Consider the following 18,221-nt stretch of genomic DNA (forward strand, 5'->3'; position numbering starts at 1 on the left):
TTAATTGATTATCAAACACCACAACAGGTGGAAAAACGGGTTGAGAAACTCCAAGCATTCAAATGCTCCACCACAATTGATCAGTGTATGAAATTTTCGACATTTTTATGCTGTTTGGAACAACATTAATGAAATTAATGGAAAAAAAATAACCAAAAACACAAAAAAAAAAGAAACATTGATGAAATTAAGAAGTACTAAAATCAACAAGAACATAGGTGCATAGGTGCTAAATTACATCCCACTTTAAAAGTACTAAACATCCCACATTAAAAATTAACCCTCAAACAACAACTAAAAATAATACAAAATACACACAAGACAAAAAAAAAACAAATGAATAGAAATTAAAAGTAATTATTTTAGTACCAAATTAAGTGTGGTTGAGTGCATTACAACACCATGCAACCTAAAAAAATCAAGTATAAAATGAATAAAATCAAGTATTCTAATATTACGGGACGGGACGAGATTTTTCAGGATAGTCCCGTCCCATCCCGTCCCGTTATGGTAATGTTAAAACGGGACAGGACGGGACGGGATTGCTATTTTCAAAACCTATCTCGTCCCGTCCCGTCCCGCTAACTTTCAGGACGGGACCGGTACGAGATCGGGATTCCGGTACTAAGTGCCCAGCCCTATGTATAAGAGCTAGTGCAAATGGAGACAATATGGAGACAGGTCGCAACTTGTCACTCTAGAGAAAGGGGTCATTTAGTGAGACGTAAATTATCTTCTACACATGCATGAGCATTCAAACAAACAACAAGACAACTAGCTAATCTGATCAGCAAATGACAATTGTCATGGTTAGGCTTGGACTTGAACCAAACCAAATACCTGCATTAACAATTTCTATTCCAAGGTTGGTTTCTGAGCCCCTCAGAGCCAATCCAACAGATGAAAAGAAGAGCTTCTCAAACTTTGTTAGTAGTTAGTTAGTACCCTCTGCTTGAGGTGCAAAGCATGCAACCATTTCCAAAAGAACCACAAGTATTGCAGCCTAAACAAACATAAAAGACATGTCCACGCAAAAACTCTCACCTCTTTGCTAAAGTTGAACAGCTAAAAAAAGGATAAACCAAATGTGTTACATGACAAATATGCATTATATTCCATCTTTTTTGCTTCACATGGTTCTTCATGGACAATTAATTAAACAGTACTTCATCACACAGGATCAGACAACTAAACTAGAAATATAGCCAAAAGCCAAATCTACAACCCAAATCTTTCCTATCCCAATCATAGCAGAGACCCCAGAAACATATAGTGTCTTTAAATTAACTCAAATTCACATCAATGGTACTATCAGTAATGCAACTTAACAATTTACCGCTTTGTTGTTCTTAAAAATGATATAGGATAAAAGTAAGACTTCTACTCATAGCTTTGCATAGAATGAGCCCAAATGCTGTGCCTGCATCGCAAGATATTGAGGACACATCATTAGGATCAAGTGACCAGTGACTAAAATCCATGTCTTCTCTTCTTCCTCATATCAAAAAGAAAAGCATCAATTTCCATTCCCCATATTGTTCAAAGGCACATAATAGTCCTCCTACAAATGAGTGAAAAAAATAAGCAAATGAATTCATTTTCTAAATATCAAATATAAAAGAACAAAACTTCACTGTCAAAGCATGTCTACTAAAACTGCATGATATCATAACTAGTAAGGTAAAGAGAACATTCTTTTGAAGAACAAAATCGATTTATAAGCATTTTCTTTCTGCATAAAATTAGATTTAAAAACAAATCTACAAAAAGGTTGTTAGCACCAAGAAGATCATTTTTTCATTTCAAGTGCCTTGTAACCTTTTAATATCTGCAACAAGCATATAATATTTCAAACGATCCATTGTCTTTCTTTACTCTGAAATAACATTGTAGGGAATGTTACTAGAGATGACTAAATTCTGTATGTTAACAGAATTTTCAGAAACTTTCCAAGGCCAATTTAACCACTAATTAGAACTTCAGACTTTCTCACCAGAGAATCTAAATCAATGACGTAACAAGATTAAACGGCAGCTAAAATTGCTAGCTGCAAATCCTTTCCCCAAACATATTATAACAAATAATTTGTTCTAGTTATGAACCAAAGTAAACATAATCCAAAGTATTTTATTAGTAGAATCTTTTTACCGTCATATGAACCAATCTCTATCTGTGAAATGATTTGCTTAACCAATAATGTGAAAAGTAAGGTATCCATAGAGAATGGTCCACCCAAAGTTCTTTAACTCTCAAAATAAACCTTCATTAATCACCCTTCATAAACGACCAACTGCTTTTAACACTTAATAACCAAAGAAGACTGAAACAATGATCCTGATTAGAACCAAGAGTTCCTCATCTTAAAATTTAGCTGGAGGTGTAACTCGTTTAACAAGGCTCCAATCAAGTATATGTGATCCTACGCATACAAATTGGTTGGACATAATCTAACATCTTTGCCTAGTTTTAGCTTTGAATATTACTTCTGATTCTCCCTGAACAATAGCAGCCAAAGAAGATTGAGACAATGACCCCAGTTGGAACAAAGAATTTATCCTATTAGGATTTGGCTTAGGGTCCAAATCATCTAGCACGAATACAATCCAGCACCCCTAAGCCTAGGTATGACCAAATGATCAAAACAGGAACAGAACAGAATTTCCCGTGAGCACTAAATCATCACATTATGGGTGGAATCCTATAATTTTCAAAGGGCAACTTAACATAAAGTAACCAAAGTAGTATCTCCCTCTCCCTCCCCCATGCCAGCCTGTATATTACTCAACTTGGCAATAGGGTCATCCTATAGTAGCTCACTAGCTTGTTATTGAAAAAGATAAACATATGTTTGCATGAAAAATAGACTTACTTGACTATTGACATAGTTCAAAGGTGGCTGATGAACAAACTGTACATAAAAGTAAGAGAACACAGTAAGGTGACAATAAAGATTTTATGGTAGGTATGAACTACATAGCGAAATAAAATTCTTAAAGAGGTTAGAGAATCAGACCTGTGAATTTTGCCCAGGCATAGCTCCAACAGGATTCCCTTTAGCAGATCCTTCTCCACCCCTCGCAGAACCCTTTGCATCACCCTATAAACCATACAATATAAACCATAAGTCATTTCTAATCCACAACAATATAAACCATACAATTCACACGCAGCTTATTATAAAATTACTTGAAAGCATAGAAGGTTACCTCCAACTGGAACACCGCAGCGACCCCAATCAAACAAAGAACAAAAAATTTGTTAGATCAAGCTCATCAGGAGTAAACCAAACTGTAGGTACTACACAATACACAAAACCCCTCATTTCATTTGAGGCTCCTTCATTCTAAACAATCTACTATACAAATGCTACTATCAAACTCTACAACCTCATCGAACATCGAACACAAATCACTGGGTGGAAAGAAAACACCAAAAGTGAAAAAAGGATAAACAGTAATTACCTCCCTGTACCTAGCCAAGTAAATCCTGAGCGGCTCAATATAGTCCTCAAACCCTAACGTAGCCATCGCCCACAGCAAATCATCACCATTAATCGTCTTCCTCTTCTCCTTCTGACACTTATCGCTAGCCCTAAAACCACCAAAAACCCCCAAAATCAACACCAAAACTCATCGAAATCGAAACCGAAAACACAAAACAAAAAGAGATGAAAAGAGACTAAATTACTCGCTGGTGACGAAGCTGATGAATTCAGAGACGCATTCCTGGACAGTGTCCTTGGCGTCCTTGGCGATCTTGCCGTTCTGCGGCAGCGCCTTCTTCATAATCCGGCTGATGTTCGCGATTGGGAGGTACCTGTCCTGCTCCCTCACGCTGCTGCTGCTCCCGTTCTGCGGGCTTTGCTCGCCGCCGCTGTCGTTACCGCCCGGCGGGCTCGTCGGTACCTCCGCCATTATCACAATCAAAAACAAAACACTAATCCCCTGCGAAATCACGAGAAATTAAATCGCATCGCAGAAAAATTGAAATTGCGAGTGGGTTAGGTTTAGGTTTCGGCGAAGTTAGAGAGAGAAAGAGAGGAGATTTACCTGGAGTTGTGAAGAGAGAGAAGGGAGGAGGAGGGAGGGCGGTGGGTTTGTATTTCGCGCGTTTTGGGTTGAGAAATCTGACGACTGGAGATTCGAGAAGGAATGATGGAAGAAGGTTTGTTTTGGCTTTATGCTTATCACCGTTGGTTTTGGTTTTCGGGGTTTTGTTTATTTACAGGGAACTTACTGCGGTAAAAATTGTGTTTTACTTCTAAACTCTGGCTTAAACGGCGTCGTGTCGCGCCAAAGGTTAAAAGTAGAAGGGGATATTGATTTTAGGGTCATAAACAGTCGAGGGAAATTGGATTAGAATTTGACTGATAGTACGACGAGACTAAACTACGAGGTCTGTTTTACTGTAGTACTACGTGGCATTGCCTAGTGATACTACATCCTAGTTTTGACTCTGATGTTATTGACTGAGTTAAATGGTAAAATTTATATTTTCCTTTTTATTTGTTGGTTTCTTGGCAACTAATGTCAAGGTTAGGTTTAGGATGGCTTGCTATGCATTGAAATCAATCGTTGAAGCCGTGAAGGTATGAAAATGAACTATGTGATGTGTTTAATTGCTAGGTTGCAATACATTGTTCATGTCACAAATGTTTACATGATCCCATCTCATCTTCTTTATATGTTTCGAAACATGCCCGCATTTACAAAAATGGATGGTGTTATTAACAGACCATATTTTGCTATTAACACACCTTTTATATAGTGAGAACCAATTATCAATCAAATTTAAGTGACAAATTTGTAAATAAAATAAAAATATGTGGATAGAAAAATAAATAGATGTCAATAGCAAAAATGGGTGTGTTAATAACAATACTCAAAATGGAACAGATGAAAATCTACAATTATCATACTGAATTTCAGTTTAGTCGAAAGATCACCACTTGGACCACCGATTAGTTCAACTGGGAAGATACTAGCTAGTTTCGGAAATAGAAGTGCATGAAAGTTGTGGATTTGAATCTCATTAGTGTCATGGTTGGGGTAAGAATAATATCGAATTAGTGCTATTAAATAGAAGTTATTATGAGTTATTTTGCTTCAAAGATGATGAAGTTTGAAGAGAAGCACAAGTTTGGCTGAGGGTTTGAGATATGCTACCTCACATATTCCATAATTGAAGTGGTCACCTAATTTTTCAGAGTGAGTTTAGGCGTTTAGCAATGAAATTGAGAAGCAAACATGTGCTCGTAAAATGATGCGTCTAGACTCTAGAGAGGATATCATTATGTGAGGTTAAATTCCTACCAAATCTGCCTGCTAGCCTTTACAGTCTCTACTCCCATAAGCTATCTCATAATAGTCATCTACCAAACTGCAACAATATACCAAGGAAGATTTGGAAACGCCCGGCTTTGAAGACAAGAATTTTACTCGGCTCAAAAAGGAGCACGGCGAGAAGTGGAGAACTGTTACTGGTATCCATCTGGTAACACGGCGAGAAGTGGGAATCTGAACATCTGGCATCCATCCAGATGTGTTGATGAATTCAAAACCAATAACATTGTTGTATTCTAAACTAAGGTCATCACTTAATCCAACATGGTCTTCATATAAGAGCAATCAAGCCAAATTTGCTCTGAGTATGCAAGTATATCTTCAAATAATAGTAATCAATACAAACTCAATCGAGTGCAGTAACTCGGAGAAGTTTGTGATTTCAACAAATAAACAGATATTTTACATTTCAGTTTGATCACTAAGCGTACATTACAGTATGACAGTAACTCAGGATACTTTGCAAATTGTAAATGTCAGTAACTCAGTAGTATTCTTCCCAAGGCATAGGAACTATTTTACAAAACATGCGTACTCAAGAGGATCAAACATTTCTATTGGGGCAGAGAATGAATCATCTTGTATACTTATACAAATTACAACAATATACAAGTTAAAACTAATCATGGAAAGTTTATTGCCCGAAATGAGATAATTCCAGACTTTTTCGAAGTGAAGACACACAATATGCTCAGCAAGAAAAAACATCCCTCCACCTTTCTATGCAAAGCAACTCAAAGAGTATCCTTCTGAAACTGCCTTTTCCATTATCTCCTTCTGCTCACCCCAAGAAAAAGACCAAAAATGTTACATAAGGCTCAACTCCTCCAGAATGTTCATTATATGGGTTTATATGGCCAGGGTAATGCCACGTTTTATAACTTGGAGTTGTTGCATGCATCACTTTACACAGAGAACTGGCTATTTTTAGGTCCAGTTCATGTTCTTCAATTGTGAAACACTTAAAACTTTAGCAGCAAGAGAAGATTATATTACCTGAATTATTGTAGTAATCATCCCAGGACCCTTCTGATTACATTCAGAACAAAAGAATTAAGAGAAAATACAATTCAAGCTCAATATTATACATCTTAAAGCTTTAGATGCACACACCTTAAACTGCTTCTCCTTCCATGATATATCCTTCCAAGAGTTGCCATGCAGTGATTCCCATGAACTTGGAGCACGAACAGTCTCCGCATGCTGCATAAGTCTTAAGCTACCTGCAATAAGATAGAAAATAATATAATAACAATCTAGTACATAGTTGCATGAAAGTCAAAACAAACTACTTGGAGATGCTTTGAAGAAGCATCTGGTATACAAAATGCATGCAGATGTATGATGTAGGAACAACAAATTATTCAATATATTATTTAAATTGTATCATAAAAATATTCAATGGTATTTACAATAATGAAATCAAATGGCATAACAATTTCCTGTCTTATAATACGGTGATTAATTTGATTTTGCCTCACTTGAGGCCATATCACCAAAGGCTTTTGGACAATGCTATATGTAGAATTCACCCTTTCTCGAACAAAAGCGAAGAATTTAATAAGATCATCTCCATTTCAAAAAAATGACACAGTTAGGCTTAGAAGTAGAAGTTGAGCCAGGAAAAAAAAAAAACAGGAATTGATGATTTCTGAAAAGGTTTGTGCATTTAAACAATTGCAACTGAGTTAGAACTTAGAACCCTCACAGCAATTTTCTTACTGGTTAAGTTCGCAAAAAACATTTATGCTGTCATATACTGCCCAAGATTGCAGTATTTTTTTTTTTCTTTTTCTTTTTAACAAAAATAATGCAGATTTTAGTAACATGAGCACATAACCAGATTTCAACTACTAACGACAGTAGAACCAGACCTTAATACAGTGAAAATATACTCATCCCCGAGTAAAAAATGTGTGTTGACTTAACAAGGTATTGCATGGAACTGAATAAGGAAATTAGAGATTTACTTGTAATGAATGCCTCTTCCCAAAATTCATGCTCTGACCACAGTGGTGCAACTTCTCGAAAAGGGATTCCCTTGCTCAAGCATACTCTGCAAAAATTACAAGAAGTTGCAACAACCTAACAGATCCTAACACGTTCAGAGAAAGTAAATTCATTACAGTCAAACCTAAATAGTATTACTACTCAGAATCCTCCAAGTTTACCCATAAGAGTTCAATAACTCTACAGGGCATACCTTTCAGGGTGTAACATATTTCATTCACCATGCTGAACACATAAAGGAAGGTGATAACATATATAATTTCTAAGAAAAAACTTCAGTACCTAGTTTTAAAGGAACGACTTCGACCATCCAACGCACTCCTTGATACCCTAATCAGACTTCCCCATCCATTCACCCCGTAAACGGATGAGTAAAACGCATTCCCAGTTCAGGAACCACTTCAACCAGTGAACACAAACTGTGAACACTAGAGGAAGTCGACTTCCTCTATATGTTAAAATCAGATGCCAGCAAACAAACTCTCATGGCAACATATGTAATGGAGAATCCTGTTTTTTTTTTTTTGCCCTACTTCTAATACCATTCTACCTATACAACACATAAATAGAGAAAAAGAATCAAAACAAGCATTCAACAGTAGGAGAGCGCTTACTCAATGACTAGTTGGCGTATAATTCCTGGTAGGACACCATCACTAATAGGAGCTGTCTGTACTTCAAAACAGTCAATAGTTTGCTCCTTAGCTTCATTGTCTTCCTGAAAAAAACCCAATGTTGTTTTGCATTAGCTAAGCAGATATCTATGTATAGCTAGGAGTCTAGGACTAATTTATAACAGAAAACATAATACTTGGACCAATCAACACATTAGCTTCATTGGTTAACTGAAAAACCTTCATTGTTACCCAATATTCAGCTATAACAGGGAATAACTGATAAGACATACAACTTGGTCATTCACATACCAAAAAAAACACTAACAAAGAAGGCTCCTTTGAGTCCCTTCAAACTTAGTCAACCCATTATAGCTCAAAATTTCTACCTCGAACTCTCACCTTTCGGCAGACCACAAAGAAGTTTGACACGCTGCCTTCAAGAATCCTATCACCATCGTTGGACAACAAGAGCTCGGTCCCTGAGGGTGGCCTCAACCTCTCCAAAGGCTTCCTTATCCTGCAAATCAAGAAAATCAACACTTAAAACAGCCAACATACTTGAATAGCAAGTGTCACACTAACGAGCAAGGACTGATTACTGACCTTACCCAATCTGAGTACTTAGCAGCAGCGACATCTCTCCCACGACCCACCACAGCCAACTGCGCACCGTTTCTACTGACACCAAACACAGGCGGCACATAAATCCCAACGTAAATGCTCACATCAAGAGCCTCACCATTTCTGTCAAGCTCCAAGTCCCCACTCTCACCCAATCTCCCCAAATTGCCACTCACCAAAGTAGTAATCGACAGCTCCTCCCCGTCACTCCTCCCCTCCAAAGCAACCGGCAGCACTTTGTTCATCGAATCATTAACAAGATCACCAACCCTTGACCGAAGCAAAAGAGAATCAGCCGCCAGTGATGGTAATGGAACCAAAGTCTTGTTGGGTCCGAAAAGAAGCTGAGGATTGGCATTGTATAGAATCCTGACGGAGTCCGTGAGCCGTTTCAAGTGCCTCTCCCAGAACAACACCAATGAGGCGTTGTTGTGAGTGCGAGACGTGGTGTAAGCCCCTGCAAAATAAGGCAGGAAATGCTGTTCACCAACGGTTTTCAAGAGAGCGAAAGAGTAAGCGCATTAAGCATGAGAGAGGTACCTGGGTGGGTCTCGAGGAAGGTGGTGACAGGAGGAGTGGTGGAAGGGTCGGAAACGACGCCGTTGGTGAGTAAGAGCCTGAGAGGAGTAGTGGTCATTTCGTCGAACAGGTGGTGGGCGTTTTTGGGTGGTTTGATTTGTGGGTTGATTGGAGAGATTATAAGGATTAGGGGAGTTGGAGGTGGAGTGCTGTGTCGGCCATTGAGCTCGAAAATTGAAATGACCAAGAGATAGAGAGATAGAGAGAGAAGAAGGGTACAATTGTGTGCAGAAAGATACGGAGGGAGGAAGGAGATGGGTTTGTATTTGGCGCGCTTTGGTTTAACGACGAAGGGTTTTATACTTTTATGGAAGGACTAATATATCATCGACGAAAAATATCAGAAACATTTGAAATTTAATATCTGTGTTTGTGAAAAACGGAAATTTCTAGAAAATATCGAGGATATCGTGAAGATTTTAGTCATTGTTTTCATGGATTTATTGAAACGATGCCGCATATTTGAAGAAAAAATTGATTTCATTATGAATCAATAGCTGATGAAATTAAAGTACTTTGTTTCTCTAACGGTGTGTTTAGATGCTAGTGAATTTCTGGAAATTTAATTAAAAATAGAGAATTTCTAATTTCTTAGGATTGTTTCTCCCGTTTGGATTCTTATCCCGTGGAATTAGCAATTTTCATGAGAAAATAATCGTGGATTTGAAAGCTTAAATTCCTGACTTGAATTCCTCACAAAATAAGTGTCATTTATCAATTCCCTTAACTGAGGTTAGTTTAAATACAAATCTTTGTCATTTTAAAACTCTACGTCATGAAATCCAAACAACGAAATTATTAATTAATGAAATTTAATTGGAAAATACCAAAATGCCCAAATTCTGGAAAACTAAAGCTCATTCTAATGAAACTCTTATCCCTTAGTCTATTTTAATGATTCTTACCAAAAGGACGATACTACTCATCATTAAACCGCAACTGCCTCTCTCTCTCTCTACTAAACCCCAACTGCTATCGCTCTCGCACAAGCGCAGCTTCACCGAAATCAAGCTTCGAATCGTCGTTGGGCTTTCATTGGGACAGTCGCTCGTTCTCACCGGACTGAATTCAAAGGCAAGAACTACCAAGACGAACAAGTAAAATCCGTAACAAATCTCCAATTCCGAATTACATTATTATGCTTGTAATTCGACTATTTAAGACACGAATGATGATTTTGAAGCTTGATATAGAGATTCAAGAGAAAAAAAATGAAAATCTAGGGTTTCTTTCAAAATTAGAAAATGTTAGAGATTCAAATTAATGTTCTTTTGTTGTTCAATTTTGTGTATAGATGCAACGAATGAAGTGTAAAAATGTAGAAAACGGGATTGCTGTGTTGATTACCGACCCTCAATAATCAATTATCAGGGGGTAGTAAATAGTGAGGTTGGAAGAAAGTGAAGTTAAGTATGACAAAACCACCGTGATATATGCCCCTTTGATGTATGTTTGAATTGTAATTGTTGATTTGAAACGATTGTGTTGATTATTGAGCACAAATAAACACTAACTAGGGTTATGTAACTGCTTACTAGGGGTCAGTAATCACTTATTAGGGGTCTGTAATGTAGGTGAGTGCTTAGTAACTAACAATTTAACATCTATATATGCAGAATGGGAAAACAAGTTGTTAGTTCCAACTTTGAGGAAGATGCTAAAGGGAGTACTAGTTCTAAACAACCTTCAATCTTCTTAGACGATGTCATTGGGGTAAAATTTAAACAACTAAAGAAGTAGAGAAGAAGTTGCCGGAAAATGGTCATTGAGGAAAGCAATGACGATGAAGAAACAACTAAACAATACTACCTTGAGGAAAGAGCAGCCGGCAAGAAAAGGAAATCAAAGAATGAGGGACCAAAAAAGAACAAGAGTCCAAAGAAGAAGAAGAAGCAAAAGGCTGCCACAAAGTCTATTCCTCAAGAAGATTCAAAAGAAGAAGATGATGAAGAGTTGAAGATAAAGGTCCAGCAGCAGAAGTGTGTGCTTCATTCGTTCCACTTATTGATGGACAGATACAGGGAGAAAATCCCTCAAAGAACGTGGGATTTGTTGGCCCAAACAACATTTTGGGATACAATTGTTGTGTTCAAGAATGAGAAGCTGACTGAGAGTCAAGTGAAGAAGCATGAGTTGGATTTTGAACTCATAATGAGGCATTACAAGAAAGACAAAAACAAGTTCATCTTTGGGAAAATTGAAGCTGAGATCACCGTAGACGATGTGTATTCCCTATTCCACATCTCTATAGAAGGGGAGGTGGTGGATTTGAAAAACAAGCCTCCGAGGAATAAATGACCAGACTCTAAATATTTTGAAAAGAGTAGGATATCCAAAGACAACATCAAGAGGCCACAGTTTGAGATTGAGTTAAGTGCTGAGCTTAATAAGCCCAAGAAGAATCAAGATGCAGAAAAAATAGCATCACCTGATCCTAATGTATCTGCTTGCAGTGTTCTTCTTCAGTAGATCAGGAACACATCTTGACTGGGATTTGATAATAATCTGTGAAAACCTTGAAGAAATTAACAAGTACAACTGGTCAAAGATGGTGCTTGATTTCTTGCACGATGGCATTTACAAATACAAAAGGACAAGGCACAGGTATATAGTGGATGCATTCTTCTGATTGTAGATTGGTTTCTCGAGAAGACTAAGGTCAGAAACTGGATCACTGGAAATGAGATGGGCACACCAGGGTTTGTCAGATGGAACATCAAAGAAATATTTGACCGCAAGGATGTACAGAAGACGCCTACTTTTCTCGAGGTAATGTTTTATATCTAACTTTCGAGACATCAGATTTTTCTGATATTCAAAAATCTAACCTTTTTTTTTTTTTTTGAAATATATCAGGATCTTATAAGAGAAGGTCCATGGAAAGACAAAACTGATGATAATGAGATGGAGGAAGAAGACTGTATGATGGAGGAACAAGACTACACACCAAGCTTTAACGAATGGGTAACTTAGAATTTTTCATATATTTGATTGATTACTAGGTGTTAGAAACTGTTTGCTAGGGGATAGTAACCAGTTAGTAGGGGTTAGTAACCAGTTATCTGATGCTAGTTGTTATTATGATTATAGGTTCCTCAATCAAGCTAGCAGGAAGAAGAACAAATGATATTGATGTATGGGAATGTGAGAGCTCTAATGCGGAATTTGGAGGGGAAGCAACCAGAAAAAAATCTTGAAGGAGAAGCTCGAAAAACTTACCAAAGCAAATGAAGAGCTCCTTGAAAAGGATTCACAATTGTTGAATAAGGTGAAAGCTGCTGACATCCACATAGAGCAGCTACATAAGGAAAACAAGGAGTTTCGAGAGTCTTTAAAAGAAGCTAAAGCCAAAAAGACCAAGAAGAAAAATATTCTGTTGAAGATGCAAATGGTAGTAGCAACACCAAAAGACCAAGAAGAGATGGAACGCCTTGAGGAAAATGTACCAAATACAGTTGATGCACATTCTCGAGCTCCTCAGAATTCAACACCTGAAGATGCAAGAACCTAATAACTGACCCATAGTAATTCAATAACTAACTTAATGACAACCGTTAATTCAATATTTGAGTATCAGTTATCCATTTTTTTTGTTTTCATATGTGCAGTCTTGTGGAGCAACACCTGCAATACCAATCCAAACGATTGTGATGGGATATGGGGGAGAATAAGAAGATTCGAATGTGTGTCAAGAAATAAGTGGTCATGGACATAGTGAAGTAGCAACAACAACAACAAAAGGAGAAGAAAAATTAAAGTCTGAGAACATATAAGAAGAAGCCGTGGGTCTACATTGAACAGACTGAAGAAGAAATCAATTCTTCCATGGATGATTTTGTTGCTGATGTTGAAAAAGAAGAAGCACGTGCAAAGAAGAAAGTTGTTCAACCCCTTTCGATAGAGAGAAATGTGAAGGTTAACAAAATGGATGCAACAAAAAAACAACAAGAAGAATGGGAGTATGGCACACCTGAAGACCTTAAGGCCAAGAAAAACTAGCCAACCAGAAGGAACATATCCAAAAATCACAACATAGTTATTGATAAAATCGAATGCACAACGCCAACATGGACAACTCTAGAGAAAGATGTTGCAATGCATTATGAGAGTTGGTTCAAAACACATCAAGAAGAAAATAAAGAGTAAGCATATATGTTGTTTTTACTTCTTTATAAAGATTTGAGTAAAAAAAAAAAATATTTTAAATACACGCCTCCTAATGTCTTAATACACACCCCTTGCTTAATACACCCCTCATCTAGTTTTTCATTTTGATATTAAACTTAATACACATCCCAAATTGCCTATAATACCCTTATATATAAAATTAAGAAATAATATGCTATTTCTTTTCATCGTCAAATTAATAATCAAAATATTATTATTACACAAACTCTAAATCTTTGATGCGACATCAATCATTTGGAATTCGAAAAAGAATATCAACCATTTTAAGTTTTCGGAATTCACAAGCTAGTAGAAGTACACTAGGTCACTAGCTATTAAACATATATACCTACTTTTTTCAATACAACATGTCAAGATCGATGAACATGTAGTACTTCAAAATGGTCTGCAAGATCAAAAATAAAACTGATACAAAAAAGAAAAATGAAAGAAAAAAGAGAAAAAGACAGAACCCAAATGAATCGATGGTAATTGAACAATATATGTAATTATTTGGTAGCAATCAAAATTCAGGTCATGAATTCTAAAAGAGTGTTTTTTTTTTGCGTATGAAACTATGAATGGTGGAGAAGAGTCAAGTTCAGGGAAGAAGTAGTTGTTTCGATGGTTTGAGGAGATGAGACTTCTAATTGTGATTTCCTTTTCTTTTTTAATAATAGATGTATGTTTTTGTCATTATACATGCCTAAAATATTTGATGTGAAACATAAATTAATACGAGTGTATATTAAGAAATTAAGGGTGTGTATTTTAAATTACTCTAAAAAAATCTTATTTTATTTCTTATTTCAATTGTTTTGGTTTGAATAGCTTTGTATATTGGCAAGATCCTGCTTAAATAGTTCATATCAGAAAGGAGGACTTGAAGTCAATAATAGAGGAAGGAGAGCTCACAATTGATGTAAGGATAACCACTTATTGACACCCAATAATAAAAACTGGGTGCAATTATTTTGGCAAAAAAGTCTATGTCCTTAAATTTCATGTGTGAATTTCTGAAAATATAGAATTGAATGCAGGTTCTCAAGATTTACATTCAAATGTTGAAGGAATAAACAAAAAGGTCGGGTATCCGAATGAGATTCCTTGATGTGGAGGCAGCTGTAAGTAAAACTACCACACTCTTGTAATTCATTTATTGAGTTAATGCTAACAAAACTTTCTTTTTGCAAAAAAAACAAAAAAAACAAAAATACAGTTTGTTGCAATAAAACATGAGCAAGAAAGGGAAAAATACAACGAAGCAGGGGAGAAAGGTGATTTTAAGGGCTACGAACTGCAGTTTGAAGACAAAATCATTGAACCAATATGGTCAATATTCAGCAAGGACAAAGTGTTTATACCGATACATCATGTCTGTAACCGACACTACGCGTTGCTGGTCATTGACAACCGTTCAAAATGTTTCTTGCATATGAACACAAAGCTGCCGTCTAAAAAAGAGTACACCTCGAATGATATATACTTGCAGAATGCAATGACTGTGGTAAGTGATTAATTCATGTACAATTGGTTGAAGTTGAACATAAATGCAATGCAATACAATACAATTGATTGATTAACTGGTAACCGGTTGATCACCTTTAGTAGATGTTAATTTTTGCAATATTACTCTCGCAGGTCAAGCACATAAGGAGATTTATGCGTTTAGCTGCGTCGACATACCCTGAGAGCCAAGACCCAAAAGAATTCAGAGATAAAAATATTGGCGAGGATGAACATGGATTGATAGAAAGCAAAGTACAAATGACCGACGAGGAGAAAGCCAAGAAACAAGACAATGGGTCCTCTCAAACAATGTCAATGAAGAAGAGTATGAGCTGCAAGAAGACTTCACTTGCCTGTAACAGAAAATTTTTCCTAAGTACCATAAATTATTTTTTCATATTTCTTATAGAAAGCAATATGTTAATTATTAGGGGTCAATAATTACTTGTATTAGGTGTGGTGTGAAAGGAAACTCAAGTTTGTTGGTCACTTGAATGAAGGTCGAATTGTGGGTCTTACATGCCCCATAACATTGAGAGCCTAATATATAACCTAAAATTGACAAAAAAAGGTGGAGATAACTTGAGAAATCGGATGCTGTAACAATTCATGAAGATTGACATAGAAGAGAATTTTGCGCCAAAAAGGTTCCTTGAACTAGTAGATGCAAAATCAACGTCGAGCAAGTAGAATTTTGCTTCTTATTGAACTTCTGGGTTTCATTTATGCTATTCTGTGCAAATTGATACCATCCATTTATGTAAAAAGTAGGATTCTTTTTTCATTTTAGAATGGTGATGCAAACAAATATAAATGTTTATGATATGGTTTCTGTTAGTCATGATGGTTTTTGTTGTGAACTAAAACTTAATAGTTAGTTACAGGAATACTGAACTATTAGTGATGATTGCTATAAGGCATTAGCCATGCAGTAACTATAAGGCATTAGTTACTGACACCTAATAAATGGTCACTGACTGATAATTGACACATGATAATTCATTTACAGTTACTTTAAAACATAACATAAACCAGACCTGTCAAAAAAAAACAAAATACCAACCATACCATGATTCAATACATATTCAATATCAAGTACATACTATTCAGTGATAAAAAAAAAGACGAATACAAAATAATTATCATTACAATACGTATCAAAGTAGAAAAGAAACTATTGCTGCCCATTTAAAGGTTCAGTACAGCTCTGCCTATTATGATGTCCCAACTTAAGACATCAACCACACCGAATAGACTTCTTCTCACCAGAAGATTTAATCATCTTCACCTTAGGCCTCTCAGCCAGCCTATTCGTAATAGGAGGTAGTATGGACTCCTCAATGCAAGCAGAAGAAGAAGCATCAACATTACTCACTAGATGAATAAGGAAGTTATAACTCATCCTAAAATATTCGGCACTAAAGTACGAGTCAATAAAATCATAAACATTCAATCTTGCAACTTGTATAGCAGAAAGGGCATGGGAGCAAGGAAAACAATTAATTTGCCACTTTACACAAGAGCAACTACGAGTAGAAAAGTTCACAGTATATGAGTACTTATCATCTCTAACCTCATAAACATTTTCTTGAGATGCAATAACTCTGAAACTATGCGCCTTATGCATCCGCTCAACCAGCCTCTTCTTCATTTCAGGTGTAAGCTGAGTAGTCCAAGATTTGGACTCAACCCTCCTATCAGACATCAACTTCATTTCTTTCATCCTAGTCTGGTCTATCATTGCAAGCGGAGGCATTGAATGCTCAGCAACAATCCATTTGTTAAAAGACTCAGCAATACCATTTGCCATAATCCCATACCGGCAGACTTTAAAGAAAGCACGGCACCTATTCTCCAAAGGGATCTCAGCTATAAACTCATCAAGTACTTCAGCACCGCCCTCATCTCTTAGAGCTTGTAAGTGATGGTAATAAGCCCTCTCGGTCGATGCATAATTAGCAACCTTAAAAACTTTTGCAATACTTGAGCAAGCATAACAACATTCATTTTCTTCATGTACTTTTGAGTAAGATTATATCTTAAATGATGGTAACAAAAGAAATGAGGATTACTAGGAAATACTTGATTAAAAGCCTTCAACAACCGACCACCACGATCGCTGATAAAGGTGATTACCCTTCTCTGTGGTTCCAGCAAAGCCTTCAAGTGCTTGAAGAAAAAAAAAACCCAATTTTCTTCAGTCTCTGAGTCACAGATATACAAGGCTAGAAGAAAGAAACCTGACAAAAAAAAAAAAAATTACCAGGGGTCAATTGCCACTGCACCACTTTCGGGAGCGTTCCGCTCCAAATGTAATATAAACAAACAAAATAATAAAATGAAACAAATGCAACACAAATATAAAGCATGAGAAGAAAATTCAAGGGGTAAAAAAATTAGGGATTAGGGGTACCTTTGTTTTCATCTCTTCCGGTGGCAGAAAGAATCTGACTCTTGTAGATGCTCTTTCCAAATGTACCATCCACATATAAAACTGGGAAACTGAACTTGAAACCCTCAACCTAACCTCCGAACGAAACAAAAACCCTTTGAAACCTATCAGTATTCTCATCAACTTCAAGAACAAAGGAAGGCCTTGGATTACTCTCCAAAAGAGCATCCTTATACCAACTTAGCATAGAAAAATGAATCAGCTTCAGATCCATAAAGCTTTTCCACAGACTTTCTCTTTGCTCTCAAAGCAACCTTATAGCTGATATCAAAACCATATGTTGACTTGAAATTGCTCATAATATCAGCAGACTACCAAGGTTAAAGATCACATTGGACTCAATGCATGTCCTAACTATTTTAGACCCAAACTGCCGATGAGTTTGATTCCTAAGCACACCTTTACAGGTATGTATGTTATTAAACTCCTTAATATAAAAACAATTATTTATAGGAGCCACAGATCTAATTATTACTTCCCAGCCACATTTTTCAGTTCCATGATTTTCACAAACAGCTTTGACATAGAGTGCATCATTCCTAGGTAGCACATAACAAAAACCAATTTGAACCGCATACTTCCTAAGTTTATCTTGAAAATCCTGAACACTTTCAAACTTCTGCCCCTTGTGTAAAAGGTAAGAACCCCATTCATCTGACAAATATGACTTTTTAGGTCCATCTTTAAATCCATCATCTAAATAATAATTCTCATCAATGATTTCAGAAAAGTTGTCATCTAATAAAACACTCTTAGATTTCAAACTCTGCCCCTTGTAGTAAAAAGGTAACGTAAACCCCCATTCATTCTCGAACAAATATGACGTTTTTAGGTCCATCTTTAAATCCATCATCTAAATAATAATTCTCATCAATGATTTCAGAAAAGTTGTCATCAATAAAACACTCTTAGATGAACAACTAC

At 36.5% G+C, this 18,221-nt stretch overlaps 3 protein-coding genes across 3 annotated transcripts; all 3 read right to left on the reverse strand.

Annotated features, from left to right (window-relative positions):
- Positions 1-1,086: 1,086 nt before the first annotated feature.
- LOC101308807 (nuclear transcription factor Y subunit B-8-like) lies at positions 1,087-4,188 on the reverse strand. Its single transcript, XM_004307375.1, has 7 exons — positions 4,050-4,188; positions 3,688-3,944; positions 3,462-3,591; positions 3,207-3,212; positions 3,014-3,097; positions 2,870-2,908; positions 1,087-1,561 (listed from the first exon to the last, which is right to left on the reverse strand). Exons 2-7 carry the CDS (start codon positions 3,912-3,914, stop codon positions 1,517-1,519), a joined length of 531 nt encoding a protein of 176 aa, XP_004307423.1. The 5' UTR covers positions 3,915-3,944; positions 4,050-4,188; the 3' UTR covers positions 1,087-1,516.
- Positions 4,189-6,062: 1,874 nt separating this feature from the next.
- Positions 6,063-9,425, reverse strand: LOC101303658. Its single transcript, XM_004308761.1, has 8 exons — positions 9,131-9,425; positions 8,573-9,047; positions 8,369-8,486; positions 7,967-8,070; positions 7,313-7,398; positions 6,456-6,565; positions 6,339-6,371; positions 6,063-6,119 (listed from the first exon to the last, which is right to left on the reverse strand). The coding sequence occupies exons 1-8, from the start codon at positions 9,225-9,227 to the stop codon at positions 6,063-6,065; spliced, it is 1,080 nt and encodes a 359-aa protein (XP_004308809.1). The 5' UTR covers positions 9,228-9,425.
- A 6,657-nt stretch (positions 9,426-16,082) lies between these two features.
- Positions 16,083-18,135, reverse strand: LOC101303949. The gene is made up of 5 exons (XM_004308762.1): positions 17,773-18,135; positions 17,474-17,608; positions 17,259-17,367; positions 16,928-17,085; positions 16,083-16,808 (listed from the first exon to the last, which is right to left on the reverse strand). The coding sequence occupies exons 1-5, from the start codon at positions 18,133-18,135 to the stop codon at positions 16,083-16,085; spliced, it is 1,491 nt and encodes a 496-aa protein (XP_004308810.1).
- Between the last annotated feature and the right edge of the window lie 86 nt (positions 18,136-18,221).

This window comes from Fragaria vesca, linkage group LG7, assembly GCF_000184155.1.
Source record: "Fragaria vesca subsp. vesca linkage group LG7, FraVesHawaii_1.0, whole genome shotgun sequence".
NCBI classification, from domain to species: Eukaryota; Viridiplantae; Streptophyta; class Magnoliopsida; order Rosales; family Rosaceae; genus Fragaria; species Fragaria vesca.

Bases quoted from the DNA above. Each gene is read 5' to 3' on its own strand.
- LOC101308807 (XM_004307375.1), bottom strand. From the start codon at position 3,914: ATGGCGGAGGTACCGACGAGCCCGCCGGGCGGTAACGACAGCGGCGGC. The intron at 2,909-3,013 runs GTCTGATTCTCT...TTTTATGTACAG, and splicing joins TGCCTGGGCAAAATTCACAG to TTTGTTCATCAGCCACCTTT. The intron at 1,562-2,869 runs GTAAGTCTATTT...ACTCATTTGTAG, and splicing joins TGAACTATGTCAATAGTCAA to GAGGACTATTATGTGCCTTT.
- LOC101303658 (XM_004308761.1), bottom strand. From the start codon at position 9,227: ATGACCACTACTCCTCTCAGGCTCTTACTCACCAACGGCGTCGTTTCC. The intron at 8,071-8,368 runs GTGAGAGTTCGA...GGTTTTTTTCAG, and splicing joins TCTTTGTGGTCTGCCGAAAG to GAAGACAATGAAGCTAAGGA. The intron at 6,372-6,455 runs GTGTGTGCATCT...GAATGTAATCAG, and splicing joins GGAAGGAGAAGCAGTTTAAG to AAGGGTCCTGGGATGATTAC.
- LOC101303949 (XM_004308762.1), bottom strand. From the start codon at position 18,135: ATGGACCTAAAAACGTCATATTTGTTCGAGAATGAATGGGGGTTTACG. The intron at 17,609-17,772 runs GTAATAATTAGA...TAACCTTGGTAG, and splicing joins CTGAAAAATGTGGCTGGGAA to TCTGCTGATATTATGAGCAA. The intron at 17,086-17,258 runs GTACCCCTAATC...TTTTTTTGTCAG, and splicing joins CGGAAGAGATGAAAACAAAG to GTTTCTTTCTTCTAGCCTTG.